Source organism: Colletotrichum graminicola (assembly GCF_000149035.1).
Source record: "Colletotrichum graminicola M1.001 genomic scaffold supercont1.17, whole genome shotgun sequence".
Taxonomy (NCBI): Eukaryota; Fungi; Ascomycota; class Sordariomycetes; order Glomerellales; family Glomerellaceae; genus Colletotrichum; species Colletotrichum graminicola.
This window is the reverse complement of record NW_007361021.1, coordinates 92,940-110,392: the sequence shown is the minus strand read 5'-3', so window position 1 is coordinate 110,392 and position 17,453 is coordinate 92,940. Positions and strand designations below refer to the sequence as shown.

The 17,453-nt window shown below is 55.3% G+C and overlaps 5 protein-coding genes across 5 annotated transcripts; 4 read left to right on the top strand and 1 right to left on the bottom strand.

Annotated features, from left to right (window-relative positions):
• Nucleotides 1-779: 779 nt before the first annotated feature.
• Nucleotides 780-1,073, top strand: GLRG_05070 (uncharacterized protein; the record flags this gene model as incomplete). Its single annotated transcript, XM_008095755.1, has 1 exon — nt 780-1,073. The coding sequence occupies one exon, from the start codon at nt 780-782 to the stop codon at nt 1,071-1,073; it is 294 nt and encodes a 97-aa protein (XP_008093946.1).
• Nucleotides 1,074-1,592: 519 nt separating this feature from the next.
• Nucleotides 1,593-2,453, top strand: GLRG_05069 (uncharacterized protein; the record flags this gene model as incomplete). Its single annotated transcript, XM_008095754.1, has 2 exons — nt 1,593-2,006; nt 2,169-2,453. The coding sequence occupies 2 exons, from the start codon at nt 1,593-1,595 to the stop codon at nt 2,451-2,453; spliced, it is 699 nt and encodes a 232-aa protein (XP_008093945.1).
• A 639-nt stretch (nt 2,454-3,092) lies between these two features.
• On the bottom strand, nt 3,093-10,247 carry GLRG_05068 (myb-like DNA-binding domain-containing protein; the record flags this gene model as incomplete). Its single annotated transcript, XM_008095753.1, has 1 exon — nt 3,093-10,247. The coding sequence occupies one exon, from the start codon at nt 10,245-10,247 to the stop codon at nt 3,093-3,095; it is 7,155 nt and encodes a 2,384-aa protein (XP_008093944.1).
• Nucleotides 10,248-11,942: 1,695 nt separating this feature from the next.
• Nucleotides 11,943-13,124, top strand: GLRG_05067 (deoxyhypusine synthase; the record flags this gene model as incomplete). Its single annotated transcript, XM_008095752.1, has 3 exons — nt 11,943-12,161; nt 12,215-12,994; nt 13,053-13,124. The coding sequence occupies 3 exons, from the start codon at nt 11,943-11,945 to the stop codon at nt 13,122-13,124; spliced, it is 1,071 nt and encodes a 356-aa protein (XP_008093943.1).
• A 1,261-nt stretch (nt 13,125-14,385) lies between these two features.
• On the top strand, nt 14,386-16,020 carry GLRG_05066 (cyclophilin type peptidyl-prolyl cis-trans isomerase/CLD; the record flags this gene model as incomplete). The annotated part of the gene is made up of 1 exon (XM_008095751.1): nt 14,386-16,020. One exon carries the CDS (start codon nt 14,386-14,388, stop codon nt 16,018-16,020), a length of 1,635 nt encoding a protein of 544 aa, XP_008093942.1.
• Between the last annotated feature and the right edge of the window lie 1,433 nt (nt 16,021-17,453).

Genomic DNA, 17,453 nt, shown 5'->3' with positions numbered 1-17,453 from the left:
AGCCCGTCATGAGTTAAGGCAATACGCACCATGTGAACCTGGGAATTTAGTCATGATAGTTCAGGATGGAAAGCCACCAAATTTAGGGCCGAGATGTAGAGGCCCATTCGTAATCTCTGAGAGAGTTGGACAAGTCACGTATCGCTTGAAGAAGCTTGATGGTCAAGATATCCCAGACGATCAATATTGGGATCAGCTTAAGAAATTCACACCGAGAATGGGTCACCTCCAGACCAGCACCGCTTTATCGCTACTGTTCTCACATCCACTCCGACGGCCGCAGGCACCAGCTCGTCGCTGACCAAGCACAGACATCTTGTGCCTCTGCCGAGTGCTAATCTTGTGCAGGCAGACTGTTCCTAACCAGGTAGTTATTGACTTTCTGTTGCATTTTCCCTCTCTCTTGCCTTTTGCTTTTACATCTAACCAACCCTCTCTAGGCTTCTTTTCCTCTCACCCACATCATAAATTCTTCATCCTCTTAACCCACAACAACTCTGCACGACGACGCATTCCCCTCTAAACAACAAACCACCCTTCCTCCTACTTATTTTCCATCTTCACCTTTACCAAAACACCTTATCTTTCCTTCATCTTTTCTATCCTCTTCTCCTCGCTGAGTTCTGGTTGCTGAACTTTTCCGGCTCCGATCGAACGCATCCAGCTCTTCTCCTGCAACGAACTCAAACGCAAGCACTTGGCTCTTTTCATTCTACATCTCTTCGAGCTCCTATACATCAAACACAAAAGCTCAGCTCTGGTTTACAACAAAAGAAAAAATGACAGGCCTGGGCAATCTGGAACCTCTTGGAGGTATCTCGGAACCCCAGGAAGAGGAGGAGATCGACCTCCGCGAGAACCGACCCAGCCGACCGGCTGCTGGGAACGGAAGTGCCGGACAACTCGCCGCTGAAGACGGACATCCAGGCTGGACTGTCCTGGGCCGACTGGCTTGGATATTGAGTGACCAGGTCTTTGATCGTCTCCCTCAAGAGCTGTTCCGACATGAACAAGAGGCCATCCAAGTCGTCATCTTCAATCAACCAATGGCCCTCATAAAGGTCAAGACCTGAGCGGTCAACGAGCACGCCTTCGCCCAGAAAAACAGGCGCAACCAAGGGGTAGAGAAGAACGCACAGAGCCCTAACTCATTCTATGTTGGAGTCAGTGGCAAAGCATTGGTGCCGGTCTTTGCGAGAGGAGCCCCAAAGGCACAGAGAAACCCTCTGAACAGAATCACCTCTGATTATGGAGAGGCAAGCTTTGTTGATGGGGTATCAAAGACAGTCGCTGGATTCCATGTCCCTGCCGTTGACTTCTTGCGAGGAGCTGACCAAATGCTCTATACTAAGAAGCTAACCCTAGGCCCTCTGTACCCCAATAATGCTCCAGACCTTCCCCTGCCCAGCGACGAGGAAATAAAAACTTATCTTACAGACCAAGACTATCGATGGCGAAACGGAATACCCCTCAAAGTCATGATGCTTACTCCAAATACAGCGCCTAGCTTTGCTAACCTTCCTATCACCACCCAACACAGATGGAACGGTGCTGTTCTAAGGGTCCTCCCCCTAGGCGAGCGGGAGGTGCCAATGGAGATTATGGCAGCTGTACAAGACTTCGTTCGACGCTCGGGCGGTGAGCTGTTCGACATCAACTTCTTGGTGCTGATGTGCTTTATGTACCGGAGCTATCAACAGGACCCTCAGCACCAGAGCTTCTTAGAGGAGGCTGCTTGGAGCAGCAATAAAAGAATCAGAAGCAATGGCCTGGTGCCAAAGGTCAACCTGGCTGAATTCCTCGCCTATATGCCGCACATAATCCGCAAGTCAGAACACCTTGGACTGGCAACCTATGGACACCCTTTCAGAGCTGTCTCATCCGCCCTAGCGCAGGATACAAATGTCTTTGGTGATCAGCATTCAGTGCAGAGTACCAGGATCAACGAGGCAGCCGTTATGACTGCGATTGATGACATGGGATTGACGCTGGCCGATTTCCGAGAGGTGTGCCCTTGGGGCTGGCCTGGAAGTGCTCTGCCTACAGTTGGGGGGAACGCAGACTACCCAGCTGTGTCGGAACTGGACCATCGAGACAGAGCTCTGCCGGATGTGATGATTGTCGGCCATCCGGGATACCAGGTCAACACCCAAGCTGACCATCGCTAGTCTACTCGGCACATTCTGGTCCTCCAACAATGGGTTGAGGGTCCCTGCTACGAAGGGCTCGTCATGGACAGAGACATCACTCAGTTCAGCGCTGGCTGTCTGACTCCATATCGCTCTGACAAAACCAAAAGATATGGAGGACGAGCTGAACAACCCCTCTTGGTCACCGCCCCAGAGCTGGTGATCCGCAACCCACGCCCCGGATTCGCAGTAGCTGCCGCCGCCGAGCAAGGGCCTCAGTTCGCAACAGACAACAATGCTGGATTAGTCATTCGGCCTTCGTAACGGTCGCATTCCTTGGGAGCCCTTTATCCGACATGAAGCATTGGCCTACCTGCGACTAGCCCAAACCGAGCAGTTGAACCGCATCCGAGCAGGAGGCCTTGAGGTGAGAGATATACAGGTAGATGGAGTCGGCGTTCTGACATGGGCCGGAGCCCCACCTGTTGACTCAACTGCCTATACCGACAGGATAACAGCCTTCATCGTTAAGCTGACTTGACCTCAAGACCCAGTAGGTCGATCACGAGGCCCGTCTCACCGGCGTGTTCGGCACGCAGATCATGCCATCTGGCGAGGTTGTGACCGAGAAATACATCAAGGCGTTTGGGCATGAGATGTACGCAAGGGTCGGGGCTTCAAAGCAAAGAGGAAAGAAGCAGTAGAGAGGAGGCCGTCACATGTTACATTTCCTGACATATAGGGGCCTCACTAGTCGAATATTCTGAATTGCATCGAGGTTTCCCTTCTGCTTTGTGCATTGTAAAAGACTATGAATACAAAATGCTCTCTTCTTTCCTTCATCTACAAAACCCCTTATTGCTTCCAGTACCCAAACCAGAAAGCCCATCAACACCCCTGTTCAAATCAAACTCTGAATTGTGATACATGGTTTTCCAACGCCGGAAATGTCCGTTTCGCGCCTTACCTGCCGTAACGATCGGGCTGTCTAGCATAGCCGTCATGCGGACGGAGTTGGCGCTGGAGCATCTCTTGCTGTTGTATTTCCCGGGGATCCCTCGGATCCCTGGGGTCGCGGCTCAGCTCGCGCATTTGCATTTCTCGTGGGTCCGGAGGGTAAGGACCGGGAGGCGGACCGCGTGCGTCATATCCTACAGGCGTGTAGCTTCGCTGCGGCATTTGGTCCCGAGGATCTCTGGGCGCAGGCGTAGATGCGTAGCGTGGTGGGTAGGCCTGCTGCGTTTGAGGTGGCATCGGATCTGGCGCTCGCGAAACGGGTGGATATCTGCCTGGCATTGTATGCTGATGTTGGGGAGGAATCTGACCATACATGGGCGCACCTCTGTCGTCGCGCATCGACAAGTGATGATGAGACGGCGGCGGAGGCTGTGGCTGTTGTTGCTGAGGCGGACCAGAGGCCCAAGACTGTTGTGGGACGGCTGGGCCCGCTGGAGGTGCTTTCTGGGCCGACATGTGCGGCGAAGCCCAGTTCTGTGGAGGCGGCGCTTGTTGAGACTGTTTCGGCGGCGGCCCGTGAGACGCCGGTGGCCAAGAGGATTGTTGCTGTGGCGGTTGCGGCTGGCCCATGGCATGGCCCTGCGGTCCGGGAGGCCATGCCGATTCTCGGCTTTGTGGAGGTGGCGGCTCTCGCCTGGAGGCCGACTGATGAACTGCGTATTGAGGAGGTGACGAGCTGGCGTGAGCGGCAGGGGCGCCATAAGCAGGATAGCCGGTTTGGGGCTGATAAGCGTCCCTGGGAGGCTGTGACTGCGACGGGTAAGGTTGCGCAACTTGAGGAGAATTCATGGCCTGAGGTTGGTATTGCCGATAATAATCACGCTCAGCTGCTGCCGCCGCATCGTGCGGAGATGCAATGGCCGACCTTGGCGCGTTCATATGCTGCGATTGTGGCGAAGCAGTGTAGGTTGGCTTCAGAGGTGGCATTGCAGACGCTGACGGAGCGTTTCGGCCATAGGGATAGGCGGGAGGCTCCCGCTCTGGGCGCAACGGGGTCGGAGGAGCAGGGCCTCTCGGCATGCTCTGTGGAGGAGGCGTCGGCGATGGCTTGACTTGGGCCACGTCGTTGAGGCGCTTTGGTTGAGGGGGGGGCGTCGGTGCGGCGGCTGCAGCAGCCGATGGAGGATCGTCATTGAGAAGAGACATGATGTTGGATGTCTTGCGCTCCGAAGCCGACGGCCGAGATGCCGTAGGCGGCGGGGGTTGCAGTTGCTGAGACGGAGTGCCATAAGAGTCCATGTGAGTAGGCATAGGACGTTGTGCAGCAATGGGTCTCGGGCCGGGAGGCGTCGAGGCGGGCGGTTGAGGATCCCCGAGCAAGCGTCCGCCTGGTTGCGGCATGGGCTGGCCATAGCTTTGCGGAACTGGGGTAGCCGTAGACCGAGGTGGTTCGGCAGGCTGCCTCGATACAATTGGGGGTTCAGATCGAGGCGGCAGCACATTCCGGACTGGCTGCTGCCCGTACGAGAATGGCTCATAGTGATGGTGTGGCGGCGTCATCTCAGGCTCTTGCTTCAGTCGTGTACGCTCAGTTGGGCGTAAGGGTTCCTTGGGCTGCTGCGCCTCCATCTTCTGCCTCTCCATCTGTTGCCTCTCCATCTGTTGCCTCTCCATCTGTTGTCGTTCAGCCTGCTGGCGCTCCATTTGCTGCCTCTCCAGTTGCTGTCGTTCGATCTGCTGTCTCTCGATGGCTTGTCTCTCAAGCTGCTGGCGTTCGATTTGTTGCCTCTCCATCTGCTGCCTCTCGATCTGTTGCCTCTCAATCTGCTGCCTCTCGATCTGCTGGCGTTCGATTTGCTGCCTCTCGATTTGCTGCCTCTCAATCTGCTGCCTCTCGATCTGCTGTCTCTCAATCTGTTGCCTCTCAATCTGCTGCCTCTCAATCTGTTGCCGCTCCAACTGTTGTTGCTCCAGTCTCTGCCGCTCGATCTGCTGGCGTTCGATAGCTTGGCGTTCCATCTGTTGCTGCCTCTCCGCTTGTTGTCGGTCAACCTGCGGTTCAGGCTGTGCAGGTTGAATGGGTTGCGCCGCAGCAAGAGGTCGCTGTTGGGCGGGTTCGATGACTGGAGCTGCAGATGGCTTCTGAGAGATCCTGATTGGTGGAGGGGGTTGCGTCGGTTCTCGTTCTCGCTCTTGGAAGCCAAAGGCTTGCTGAGGCGGGGCTCTCAGGGGACGGGTAATGGGCGATCCTGACTGCGTAACTACAGGCTGAGACGCTGGATGCTGCTGTTGGACTGCGATAGGTGTTTGCTGAGGGGCCTGAGGGGGAGCCTGGGTAGCAGCAGTTGGAGTGGGTGGAGCTGCCTGCGCCAGAGGTTGCTGCTGCGGCTGCTGCTGCTGTTGAGGCGGCGGTGCCGAAGTAATGGGCATTGGAAAGCGACCAAAAGGTGGGTTTCCAGGTTGTTGGACAGGAGTCTCAACCTTTGTTGCAGGTGCTTCGCCCGGCAGCTCATTCGTTCCGGGCGGCGCGGGAGTAGCAGGCGCAGAAGCGAGAGGCCGGTTAGACGCCGCAGGCGTAGAGTCGTACTTCTTGCGTCCGCCGACGGTTGGTGGAGGTGGATCGGGTAGCTTCTCTCCTCTGCTTCGTTTCCCATCCGCCTCAGATGCAAATTGCTCCCACTCTGCCTTGCCCTGGTCTCTCTGTCTAACAAAGTAATTCTTCACCATGACAGCTGTCTTTGAGCCCATGTGTCCCGCAATAGCTGACCAGTCAGTACCAAACGACTTTAACAAGCCTGGGAAGTCATTTGCTTCCGAAACGCTCCAGTAACTCGAAGCCTGACTTTGAGCACGGCGTTCAGGCTGTGGCTGAGCGATATCGAACGTCGCTATGGTGGGCTGCGCAGGAGGTGGTGGCGGCTCCGGCCGCAGAGATGGAGGCGCCATCACTTCGGATATCGCAGAAGGGGTGGCAGAAACGGGACGTTCCTGAACCACCAGAGGTGACTGTTGAGCCGGAACAAGCGGAGATTGGACGCCCGTTGTTGGTACTTCGAACTGCGATGGAAGACGATTCTCCATCGGCACGGGTGGTGGTGGCTGGAATTCGGGGTTCTGGACCCTCGAATTGGAGCGAGACCGCCCCTTAGCTGCAGTTGTTGCCGGAGCCGCGGCAAGAGTCTGTTGTGGTTTGGCGGCCTTGGGCTCCTTGTCCTTCGCAGCTCTCCTCCCCCTCTTCCTGCCGTCTGGCTTTTCGGGGTCCCCTTTGGCTCCACGACGGCCAGGTGTGCCGGTGGGTGTTGCGTTATCGGAATCCGTAGGAGGTTGCTCAAAGCCCCACGTTGGAGCAGCAGCGCGTCGCGGCCGTCTTCTTTCTCCATTTTCACCATTTTCCTGGTTCTCTTCACCCTCGTTTTCGGCATTGCCTAGCTCCGAGACCAAAGCGCTAGATCGTGTTTTGCCTCTGCCCTTCTTCCTGCGCTTGGGCTGCTTCTTGAGCTTCTCTTTGAGGTTGAGCTCTTTCTTCATCAGGTAGTAGTACTGGATACAAGTACCGAAGTTGCGTTTCGGGATATTCTCGGCAACCACACCCCATTGTTTCGGATTGGTGAGATACCTCTTCTCGAAGAGTTCCGCTTCTTCGGGCGTGAAGTTGTTGATTGGCGGCAGGATCTGCCAAGCGGGCACAAGCTTTTCCACGGGCGTGAAACCGGTGGTGTCCTTGAAGAACTCGGCGTCACGATCCTCCTTTGTCCAGTACATTTCGGGAATGACCGCCTCCTTGTCACTGCGATACTTTTCTTGCATAGCGCGCTGCTCTCTTTCCTTCCGTTCCTCGTCCTCTCTCATGGAAGCTTGCAGGACTCTTTCCAGGTCACGTTCGCTTGCATACCTTCTTCCGGCCCCCCTCCCTTCTGGCTTGAGTTCAGGTGGAGGAGGAATGGGCACGTGCTTTTCGGGTGTCGGCAAGCAGCTGATGAATGTCTCTCGACTCTTGACAGCGATCGGATCGGTTGAGACCGTAAAGTCAAGATATTGGACGTAATTATTAGCGTAGTCCTTGCGCGCATGTTCCTGTCCTGCCATCTTCTCCAGAGATATTTTATCGAGTTGCTGCAGGATGAAATTGTCGATCATGGGGTCTGAGTCGAGGGATTCCAAGAAATCCCTGTCCCGGTGCCAAGCGCGACAGCTGTAGTCGGGCAAACTATCAATGGGAGGGGTTGCCGAGTACTGTCGAATCGTATCAATGAGCATAGCATCCGAATCAACGTCGTCAGACTCCGTCGAGTTGTCCTCATCGTCGTCTTCCATCTGAGAGGGTGTGCTCGGCAGAGCCTTGTCCCCTTCGATAGTCTCAATCGGCAGACCAGGTGGTTGAAGAAGTACGGGCTCATCGTTGGTGGTCGATTCCTTTGGTTCGTCGTGCTCTACATTTGGCTTTGCAGGTGGATTTTCGGCTTCAACGGCATCTTCCATGGTAATATCGGCATCCTTTGCTGGTTCAGGAAGCCTGGGAGGGGAAGGCGCAGAAAGGATAGAGGCAGGCTCGTCGACATCCATTTCCTCGGTCTTGGGCTGCGGTTCGTTAACGACGGCATCAAGCGGGGGCCCTTCAGTCCTTTCGACATCGGTTTCTGGTGGCTTTTCGGCGGCAACTTCGACAGCCACTTCTGTGATTTTCTCTCTGGGCTTCTCGGGAATCTCGTCTTGAGGCCTCTCGATGGGCCTCTCGATGGGCCTCTCGATGGGCTCCTCGGCAGGCTTTTCGACAGGTTTTTCATCGGATTTCTCCACGAGCTTCTTGGAAGGCAATGCAGTCTCGTTTTCGACCTCTTTTTCAGCCTCCTTTTCGATATTCTTTTCGACCTTCGTTTCGACCTCCTTTGCGACCTGTTGTTCTGTCTCTTTATCGGTTGTCTTCTTGGTCTCCTTCTGAACTACGGCTTGCTCTGGCTCCTTCTCAATCTGGGGCTCTGGGGCTGGTGCAGCTTCGGTTTCTGACGCTGGGAAAGTCTCCTCTAGCGATGGCTTGGTTGGCACAACAAGGCTCGGCGTCTGGTGTGGCTTTTCGTGCTGCTCGACAATAGGCGACTTGGCAGCAGGTGTTTCCTCCTTGACAGGTTCGACGACGACCTCGGGGACCGGGCCGAGCATATCGACGAGGCCCTCCGATTCTGTGACAAGCGCCACCAAAGCGTCGTGTGAGACTTTTGCGTAGCGAGCGAGGGTCTTGTCCGCAGCCTTATCGGCCCTCTCGCGTAGCTTTTCCAGTTCCCCCTCTTCTTTGGCGATTTCCATGGCAAAGTATTCGCCGTAATCCTCATCGTCGTCGGATTCGGATGTCTGCTCGGAAACAGGCGCCGATGGTTCTTGCGGGGGCAATACAAACCGAACTCGTGGCACCGACATTCTGCTTTCCTTGGCAGGCCGAGACGGTTCTTCTTTTTTCTCCACAAAGCTCTCATCGATAGACAGCTTTTCATGCGGAACCGACTTTTCTTTACCTCGTGATGGGGGCCAGCGATCGTCATATGCGTTGGCGTCGGTTCCCGCCATAATCGTATCGTGGGCGTCCGGGTGCTCTGAATCACGATCCATCGATCCTCTGGTCGAGTAACTGTCTCGTTCGGATTTGACGATAATTTCACCAGGCTCGGGGAGGTTGAGCGACTTCACCGAACCTTCGGTGGCAGAGTTGTGAGAGTCGGCCTTGGCATCACTACTGCGGGGGCGCCTATCGTAATCGCCTTGCTCTGCTGGAACGCTGTCATGGCGGAATGGCACCGGGCCCTGCTGCTGGGCGAAGCTCTGTGACCGCATGGTCTTGGGTGACTCAGGAACCTTCTTCCCACCTAATGCCGGGTTTATCCACTGCTTGCTGGAAGGTCGTTGCTGCTTCTGCTGTTGAGCACGTGGGCCTGATGGTATGGGCGGGCTGCCCTCTGCGAGATTCATTTTTGCTGGTCCGCTAGGAGGCACTGGGTAATCGCCGCCGCTGCCGCCGCCGTGTCCTGCGGAGACGGGTCGTTCAGAGTTAAAGGCTCTCGGAGCTGTGGGGGGCAATTTACCGGTGCCCCCAATGATGGGTGATCCGTCAGCGGCGCCGACATTCCTACTGGGAACCGTCCCAAAAGCAGGCGCCGAGGGGGCCAGAGGTGGCGGCGACACATCCTTCGTGTTCGGTGATGGTGCTTGGGAGGATATGCCTCGGTCGCGTTCGCGGTCGACCTTGGGCCTCAGTAACTCGCGTTCGCGAGGGTCGCGGTCGTCTCGAAGATCTCGGCGAGCGTCGGGATCGATCCATCGGTCGCCGCGGTCTCGTTCGTCTCGGTCACGACCCCAGCGCCCTTCCTGGGAGCGGCTGCGGGGTCCGAAGCGATCGCGGTCATCGTAGAAGCCGCCGCGTCCTCTGCCACCTCTGTCCCAGCCGCCACGTCCTCGGTCTCTGCCTCCTCTGAAGCCGCCGCGAGGCATACCGAAGGGGGGGTCAGAGTTGGATGATCCAGCGGAAGGCGGGCCGCCGTCTCGGGAGCCTCTCCTAGACCTTTCGGCGTCGACGCCTAGAGGTGGGTCTCGGTCGCGAAAATCCCGCTGTGGTGGTGAGCGTCCTCTTCCAGGCGATCGCGGGCGTCCCCGATAGCTCTCTCTGTCTCGGCGATCCCAGTCCCGGTCGCGCTCGCGACTTCTCTCGTCTCTATACGGCCCATCGCGTCGGTCCCTAAAATCAATGTCGCGGTCTCGGCCGCGGTCCCTGCTGTCATCGCGAACCCAACCACGGCCACGGCCTCTTCCTCGGCCTCTAAAGTCACCGGCATAGCCGCCGCCGCGAGGACCGCTGGGGGGGTCTAGAAGTGCCTTGGGGCCCCGGGGAGGATCGCGGGGGAGGTTGTCGCGGAAGGAATCCCTGTTGTTTTGGAAGGCGGAAGTGTTGGAACGCGCCTCGGCGGAGGATCGACGGCGGTCGCCATCGCTGTACTGGGATGCGCGTTCGTAGCGATCGGGCGAGCGGTCACGAGGCGACCTCGAGCGCCGATCCCCACTGTCATACCTCGAGGAATATCTCGAAGCCCTGTAGAGATCGTTATTAGCATGAAAGGGTCGCTCGACGGAACGCCTCGCATCGGTATGACGCCTCATGTGGTCATACAGGGGGCGCATCGGGATGTTGGGTGCGTGGCTATCTTGACTCGATTTGTTCCGAGCGAGGCCAGGTCTGGGTCTGGCGTGCGTGTGTGTGGGATCGGAAACGAAGATTCAACTCGGGGTCGGGTTTGTTGCTCTCGACTACTCACATCTCACTAGGCCGGGCGACAGCCCTTAAAGTTGCCTATGATAAAAAAGGACCTCCAGTACCATATGTGTAATGATTGGGACGTGGAACCAGAGAACCTTGGTCGTTCGTGGGTCGTTGAAGACTTTTGGAGTGGCCGGGTCCCAACCTCGGATAAGGGTTGCTGGGTGTGGTGGTGTTCAGGAGGTGGGAAGGAGGGAAGCGGACACGGCGGGGAGTGGGTGCATCCGGCGGCAGCGGGTCGTTTGTTGGGTTTGCGCAAGGTATCCTGTTTGGAATCTGATTGTATCGATAGTCGAGGGATAGAGGTAGCGAGTGAAAGCTATGTGGTGTTCCTCGTGGGTAAAAGCTGCTTCGAGATGCGCGGGCGTTGCGGCGGGGGGGTGAGGCGTTTGTGTGATGTTGAAGCGCAGAAGATGCGACGCCCACACTCGGGGAGCAAATCGTGTGATGTTGAAGGATTGAAGACGGTACCCCGGCCAAAGGTCCAGCCTACAAAATACGGTTCGCGTGCAGTGGCGCTTAATCGTGCTTGGCTTGGAAAGGCTCAGGTTTCGACCTCAGAATTCCGCCGGGGCACCGCCAGGCCGCGAGCCTTTTACCGCCGAACGCGCTAGACCTCTTCGAGTCTTGTAGCGGACCCCGGCACTTTTCCCAAGTGTCAGGCCAGCAGGGCTCTCTCTGGTAGGTGCCTACTACCTAGGTACTCCGGAATCTCAGTTTCCAAGAGCTGCAGTACGTACCTCACCTTGCTTATCTAAACATCTACCTACGTGCCTACCTCACGTGCCTTAGATGTTTTCCATCGTTTCCGCCTCTCGGTTCTCAGTCCGTCATGGCATGTCTCTGTGGTTTCTTTCATCTGTCAGCGTTCCCCCACAGCTCAGGCACACAGGCGGCACATACACACCCACACACGCATACACACACACACACACACACGCCTATCAATGCGCATACACACCACACCACATCACACACCAGACGCCAGGGCCAGGCACACACCCTACACGTTGTTGCCGTGTCGCCTTGTCATTAGGTGATGAGGTCCGCTGGTGGATACTTCCGAGAACGGCTAGGGTGGGGCCTGTAGTGTGCACTCCCTGCGGCCTTGGACTCCACCTTTCCGTCAAAATTCTTTGCAGAGTGGAGTCCGTCTTTTTCAGACATCACGGCCGTGGAGTCATTGCATGCCCGCCCAGATGGAACCGTTGAAGTGGATGTGGATGGAACTTTCACAGCATAATATTCTGTTCGCACCTTATTCATTGCCGAACTTGCCGCGTTCTCAGCGACGAAGAAGAAAGGCAATTGTGTGTGTAGACGTAGTATGTTGGTGTTGATTTGAGACCGGGACAGGGTTCTTGTCTGATAGCCTTCCAGCTCGTCGATTCTCGTTCCCACAATTCGTTGTGAATTACCTACCTACCCTGCCTTAGATCGCCACTCCCCTCACCGGTATGTCAACCAGTCCCATTCGCCGGGCTTGAGACAATCTCATTTGTTTCACGCACTGTTTTCGGTCTTTGACTGACTTGGTAGCGCATCGCGAAGCAAGCAACATGGCGCCTCAAGAAAATCCCAACGCCCCACCAGCAGCAGCCACCGATGCCGTCCTCGTTGTGTCTGAGGAGATGCCAGAGGGCGCCCAAAAGGTCGAGGAGTTGGACTTTGATGACCTCAATGGCCCCATCACAGCCGAGGATCTATTCAAAGGCATGAGATACATGGGCTTCCAGGCCTCATCTCTCAGCGAGTCCATCCGCATCATCAACGACATGGTGAGCCGCTCCCACGTCTGTACCTGATGCAACTCTGCTGACAGGGGTCCCAGAGGGCATGGCGCGACCCAGAAACCGGCGACAAGACCACCATCTTCCTCGGATACACCTCCAACATGATATCCTCTGGCATGAGGGGAGTCTTTAGGTGGTTGGTCAAACACAGGCACATCTCCGCTATTGTAACAACCGCCGGAGGCATCGAGGAGGACTTCATCAAGTGCCTGGGCGACACTTACATGTCCTCCTTCAGTGCCAACGGCGAGGACCTGCGTAAGAAGGGCCAGAACAGAATCGGCAACCTCGTCGTCCCCAACTCCAACTACCGCGCCTTCGAGGACTGGGTCGTGCCCATCTTTGACAAGATGCTTGAGGAACAGGAGGCCAGCAAGGGCACCGAGGAGGAGATCAACTGGACACCTTCCAAGATGATACACAGGCTGGGCAAGGAGATTAATGACGAGCGCTCCGTCTACTACTGGGCGTGGAAGAATGACATTCCCGTCTTCTGCCCAGCGCTCACGGACGGAAGCTTGGGAGACATGCTGTACTTCCACACCTTCAAGACATCGCCGAAGCAGCTCAAGTGTGATATTGTCGAAGATATCCGACGTATCAACACCATTTCCGTTCGTGCAAAGAGAGCAGGCATGATCGTTCTGGGTGGCGGTGTCATCAAGCACCATATTGCGAACGCATGCTTGATGCGCAACGGAGCCGAGTCAGCTGTGTACATCAACACTGGCCAGGAGTTCGACGGAAGCGATGCCGGTGCCAGGCCAGATGAGGCTGTCTCTTGGGGTAAAATCAAGATCGGAGCCGACGCCGTCAAGGTATGTCGCTGAGAATAGGAAAGAAAAATCCGAACCTGCCGCTAACTTGTGCTTCTAGGTCTATGCGGATGCTACCCTGGTATTCCCGTTCATTGTTGCAAACACCTTTGCCAAAGATCGCTCCTCATAGATGTCAGAAAAAAATGAGGAAAACTCCAAGGCGCTTCCGATTTGATGCTTACGGTGTGCCGCAACTTCAACTCTACAGGATGAACATTGCCTCTTTGGCTATCGGCATGATACTTTTGGTCCCGCTTCCACGTATGTGCCTATTTGTCCTTGTGCTGGTGTTCTAGGAATCCTACTTGCCGCTTTCCGTTATTGTCTGTCCCAAAGGACATAGTAGCAGCGCTTTTCAACAGCGTACACCTATACTGGTTAGATTTCGCTCGTCGAAGACACCAAAATATGTCTGTATTGTCGTAGACGCGTGGGGCTTTCCTTATTGATATGATGGTCTGTGTCCAAAGAGCGCTGTACTTTCGACAGTAGTTGAAGGAGCCGTTGAAGCATTTTGGGTAGATGTGTTGCTTGTTCCACCGTACCTGCCTCTAGTGCCCCTTGCTGCATACGTATCTTCCAAGGGGCTTAGCGAGATCTATTCCCCGCGTGAAATGTCCATACAGCACTGTTGTCCAGGGAGTGATATTACCTATAAAAAAAAACTAAAAAAACTAAAAAACTAAAAAACTATTACTTTCCAAAAATTCTGCGAAATACGACGAAAGTAGCCTCATCATAAGCCATATTCTCACAGATGTAGGACGATAAAACCCTTCAGTGGAGAATGCTCTGCTCCGGGAGCGACAGTCCCCCTATGGGTCATAAAACCACCATAACGGGAAGATGCGCGCATCGTCTATCCACTCCGCATACGCTAAAGCACAAATATCACTAGGCACTACCAGAACAAGTAGCGCTTGGCGCTAGACTTGGACTCGTTGTTCATCTGAGCACATCCTAGTGATTTGAAATGACGAACTTGAGACACTCGTCAGGCTCAACGTGTGTGTATCGGAGATGCTCAACTTAGACACCCAAAGTCACTAACGATAACCAAAACTGGGCGTATCAAGAGACGTCCATAGTTACCTGCTTCCTAGGCAAGTTTATTAACTCGGCAGCTTCTCCGAATGGCCCAAGACAATGGGCCGCAACCAAGGAAGCGGTACCGAACGGGATGACGTTGGTAGACACACGTGATCGATCTTATCGATAAGAGTTGCAACGTAGGACGAACAAACATGGGTGGCTCAAGAAACTTTGGAATACCATGGTTGCATCCACCCCCATCTCCACGATTCTGCGTTGCATATATCAGCCTTCTCCTCCCTCGTTGTTGCTCTAGTAGGAGGCCCGATTACAACAGGGTTTCGTCGCGGCCGGCCACGATGTCGGCCATTTACAACCTCGAGCCGCAACCGACGGCGTCCGTCATCCTGCACACCACTCTAGGCGACATCTCTGTTGAACTTTTCGCGAAGCAAACGCCACTCACTTGCCGTAATTTCCTCCAGCTGGCCCTCGATGGCTATTACGACAACACGATTTTCCACAGACTCGTACCGGGATTCATATTGCAGGGTGGTGACCCGACAGGAACAGGTAACGGCGGCGAGTCGATCTACGATGGAGGCGCATTCGGCGGCGAGCTGGATCCCTGGCCGATGGATGAGCGACGAGGTCATAACGCCGGCCCGACGGGCATTGGCTTCAAGGATGAGTTTCATTCAAGATTGAAATGGAATCGGCGTGGCCAGCTGGGAATGGCAAACGAGAGCAAACCCGACACGAACGGCAGCCAGTTCTTCTTCACGCTCGACAAGGCGGATGAGCTTAACAACAAGAATACTCTGTTTGGTCGGGTGGCCGGCGATACGATCTACAACCTGGCGAAGATGGGCGAGGCCGAAGTGACCCCAGGCACCGACAGGCCCACGTATCCAGTCAAGATCACGAGCATCGAGATCCTCGTCAACCCGTTTGAGGATATGGTGAAGAGAACGAGAGTCGCGACCCAAGCCCCGAAGACGGTTCCTGTCGAGAAGAAGAAGAAGAGAAAGGGCGGGAAACAATTGCTGAGCTTCGGAGACGATGAGGGAGATGCTGAGGAGGTCCCGGTGCTCAAAAAGACAAAGTACGACACGAGAATAGTGATGGACGTTGACGATGAAGAACCAGCCGAGAAGAAGCCGGCTAAAGCCAAGTCGAAATCCAAGGCAAAAGTTGAAAAAGTTGGCACCCCGGAAACCCAAAGTCGTCCCGACTCCGAGCCTGCCGAGGAGCAGAAGACAGCATTGCCGAAGGGAATTTCATCAGACGAGAGCAAGAGGGACATTCCTATCCGGCTTCAGGAGTCACCACCACCTGAGCCCGAGGTTCGGAATACCAAGTCCGCCCTGGAGAGGACCAACGAGGAGATTGCAGCGTTGAAAGCCTCGATGAAGCGGAGCTATCAGCCCGAACCGGTCAAAGAAACAAGGAAATCAGCACTGGAAAGCATGATTCCGGAAACATCAATTCGAGGCAGGAGGAGAAGGCCCGGCGGCAATGGGAACCCTCGTGACGATCAGCAAGCGCTTGATTTTCTGAAGGCTTTCAAATCAAAGCTGGAGCAAGCTCCGGAGGGGAAAAGCAACGGAGCCAGCTCCTTGGATGGCGACGTGGCTGCCAGGGAGGAAAAAGCAGGGGACGAAGAGGCCGAACTTTGCGATCTGCACTTTATTGCCGATTGTCAGAGCTGTAAGGCGTGGGACCAGGCCGCCAAGGAAGATAGCGACGACGAAGGGTGGATGTCACGCGCGCTCAGCTTCAAGGCGGATAAGCTGGGCAAGGACCTCAGTTATCGCAAAAAGGCTGAGGAAGAACTGGTGGTGATCGATCCCAGAGAGAAGGCCCGGACGCTGCAGGAAGAGAAGAAGGCATCGAGAGAGGCCCGGAGCGGAAACTCCGGGCGGGAGTGGGACAAGGCACGGAACTCGAAAATGGCACGAGCGTCGGCTCTCGCGGGGAGAGGGGCCAGGTAGTGTAGAGAGAGAGAGAGAGAGAGAGAGAAAAGAGAGAGAGAGCATTAAGTCCATTGACAAGGATGAAATGCGAGCCGGTAGGCATAGTTGCAACAGCGCAATGATACCCCCCGTCCCTGGCTGAAAGAGATCGAAGATGAATTTCTCATAAGGTTTTGAGGTTGCGTTAGTCGGTGTAATTCCTTGATGCTATTCAGACAATAATAATTGGACTGGGCCCATGTTGGAAGGACTGAGATCGAAAAATAAGCTCGTCATCGGGGAAAATGACGTTTGCCAAAACGAAGCTCCCCACTGACCCCACAGGCTTCATCGAGATGGTCTCAAGTGAGGGCGGGTGTCGCCGAGGAGAAAACGGCAGTTCAGCCAAGTCCAGACCCTTGATTGGGTGCACGTCTGTAATAAGTGTAGGTACACATGGCGGACTGGGTGGGAACACGTCCCCTAATTTTGGGCACTGGAGTCACCCAAGTCAGCAACCAGCCACTGTTTTGCAGCGGTACACTACCTGGCAGCGGTCTGTACTGCTTACACAACCATCTGCACGTGACCATGCTGGTGAGCATGCGCCTCATTTCGAGTTTTGATTGGACCGGACAATCTGTCCCGTACTCAAGGGACTTGATCCTGACCAGTCAGTCCTGCTACGACCACGGCGCTGTTGGAACGGGGGTTGTCTGATGGGGCTTTCCTGATGGGGAGAGTATGCTCCTGGGTCCCGAGCCTGCTGCAGGCGGATGTGCTTTGAATGCTGTCTCCACTCGGAACCGGACTCAGCCTTGGGCCTCCAGTACCTGTCCTGTCCCGGCTTGATAAACATTGATAACAGAAGCATACCATCCCACCAGAGACAACAGCTTCAGTTCCAACCCGACTCTTTGAAGTTTAGACTCTTACTCACTTGGAAACGAAATCTTTTCTCTTTGCCCTTTAACGGCGCACCTTTTTGTCACGTCTGTCTACAGGTGTCTCAAGTGCTACTAGGCCCAGATAGAGAGAGAGAGAGAGACGTTGTTTCCTGTAGCTTCCTATTACCAAGACAGACAAGACACTCCATCATCCAACCCCACCACACAAAAAAAAGTTGTGTGAGAGGGAGACGCGCTACAACGCCCGCAGCCAACGGTCAGCACAGCACTGAGCGCTGCGCACCACCTCCTCAAGCACACAACCTCCGCTGGCGCCTAACGCCTTGCGCTGCGCCTTGCTTGCTTGCTTGCTTGTCTGAGTCCTACCTCCCTCACCTCACCTCGAATTACCTAACCACGACCTCACCTTTTCCACCAAAAGAAGCGGAACTTGCCATTCAAAGCTTTCGCAGCAGCATCCTCCGCCAGCGAGACAATCCCAACCCTGCGCCGAAACCCACACCCGACCGACCGCGACAAGGACTCCTTTGCCGGCCTATTGTTCCGACTATTGTTGTCCGTGTC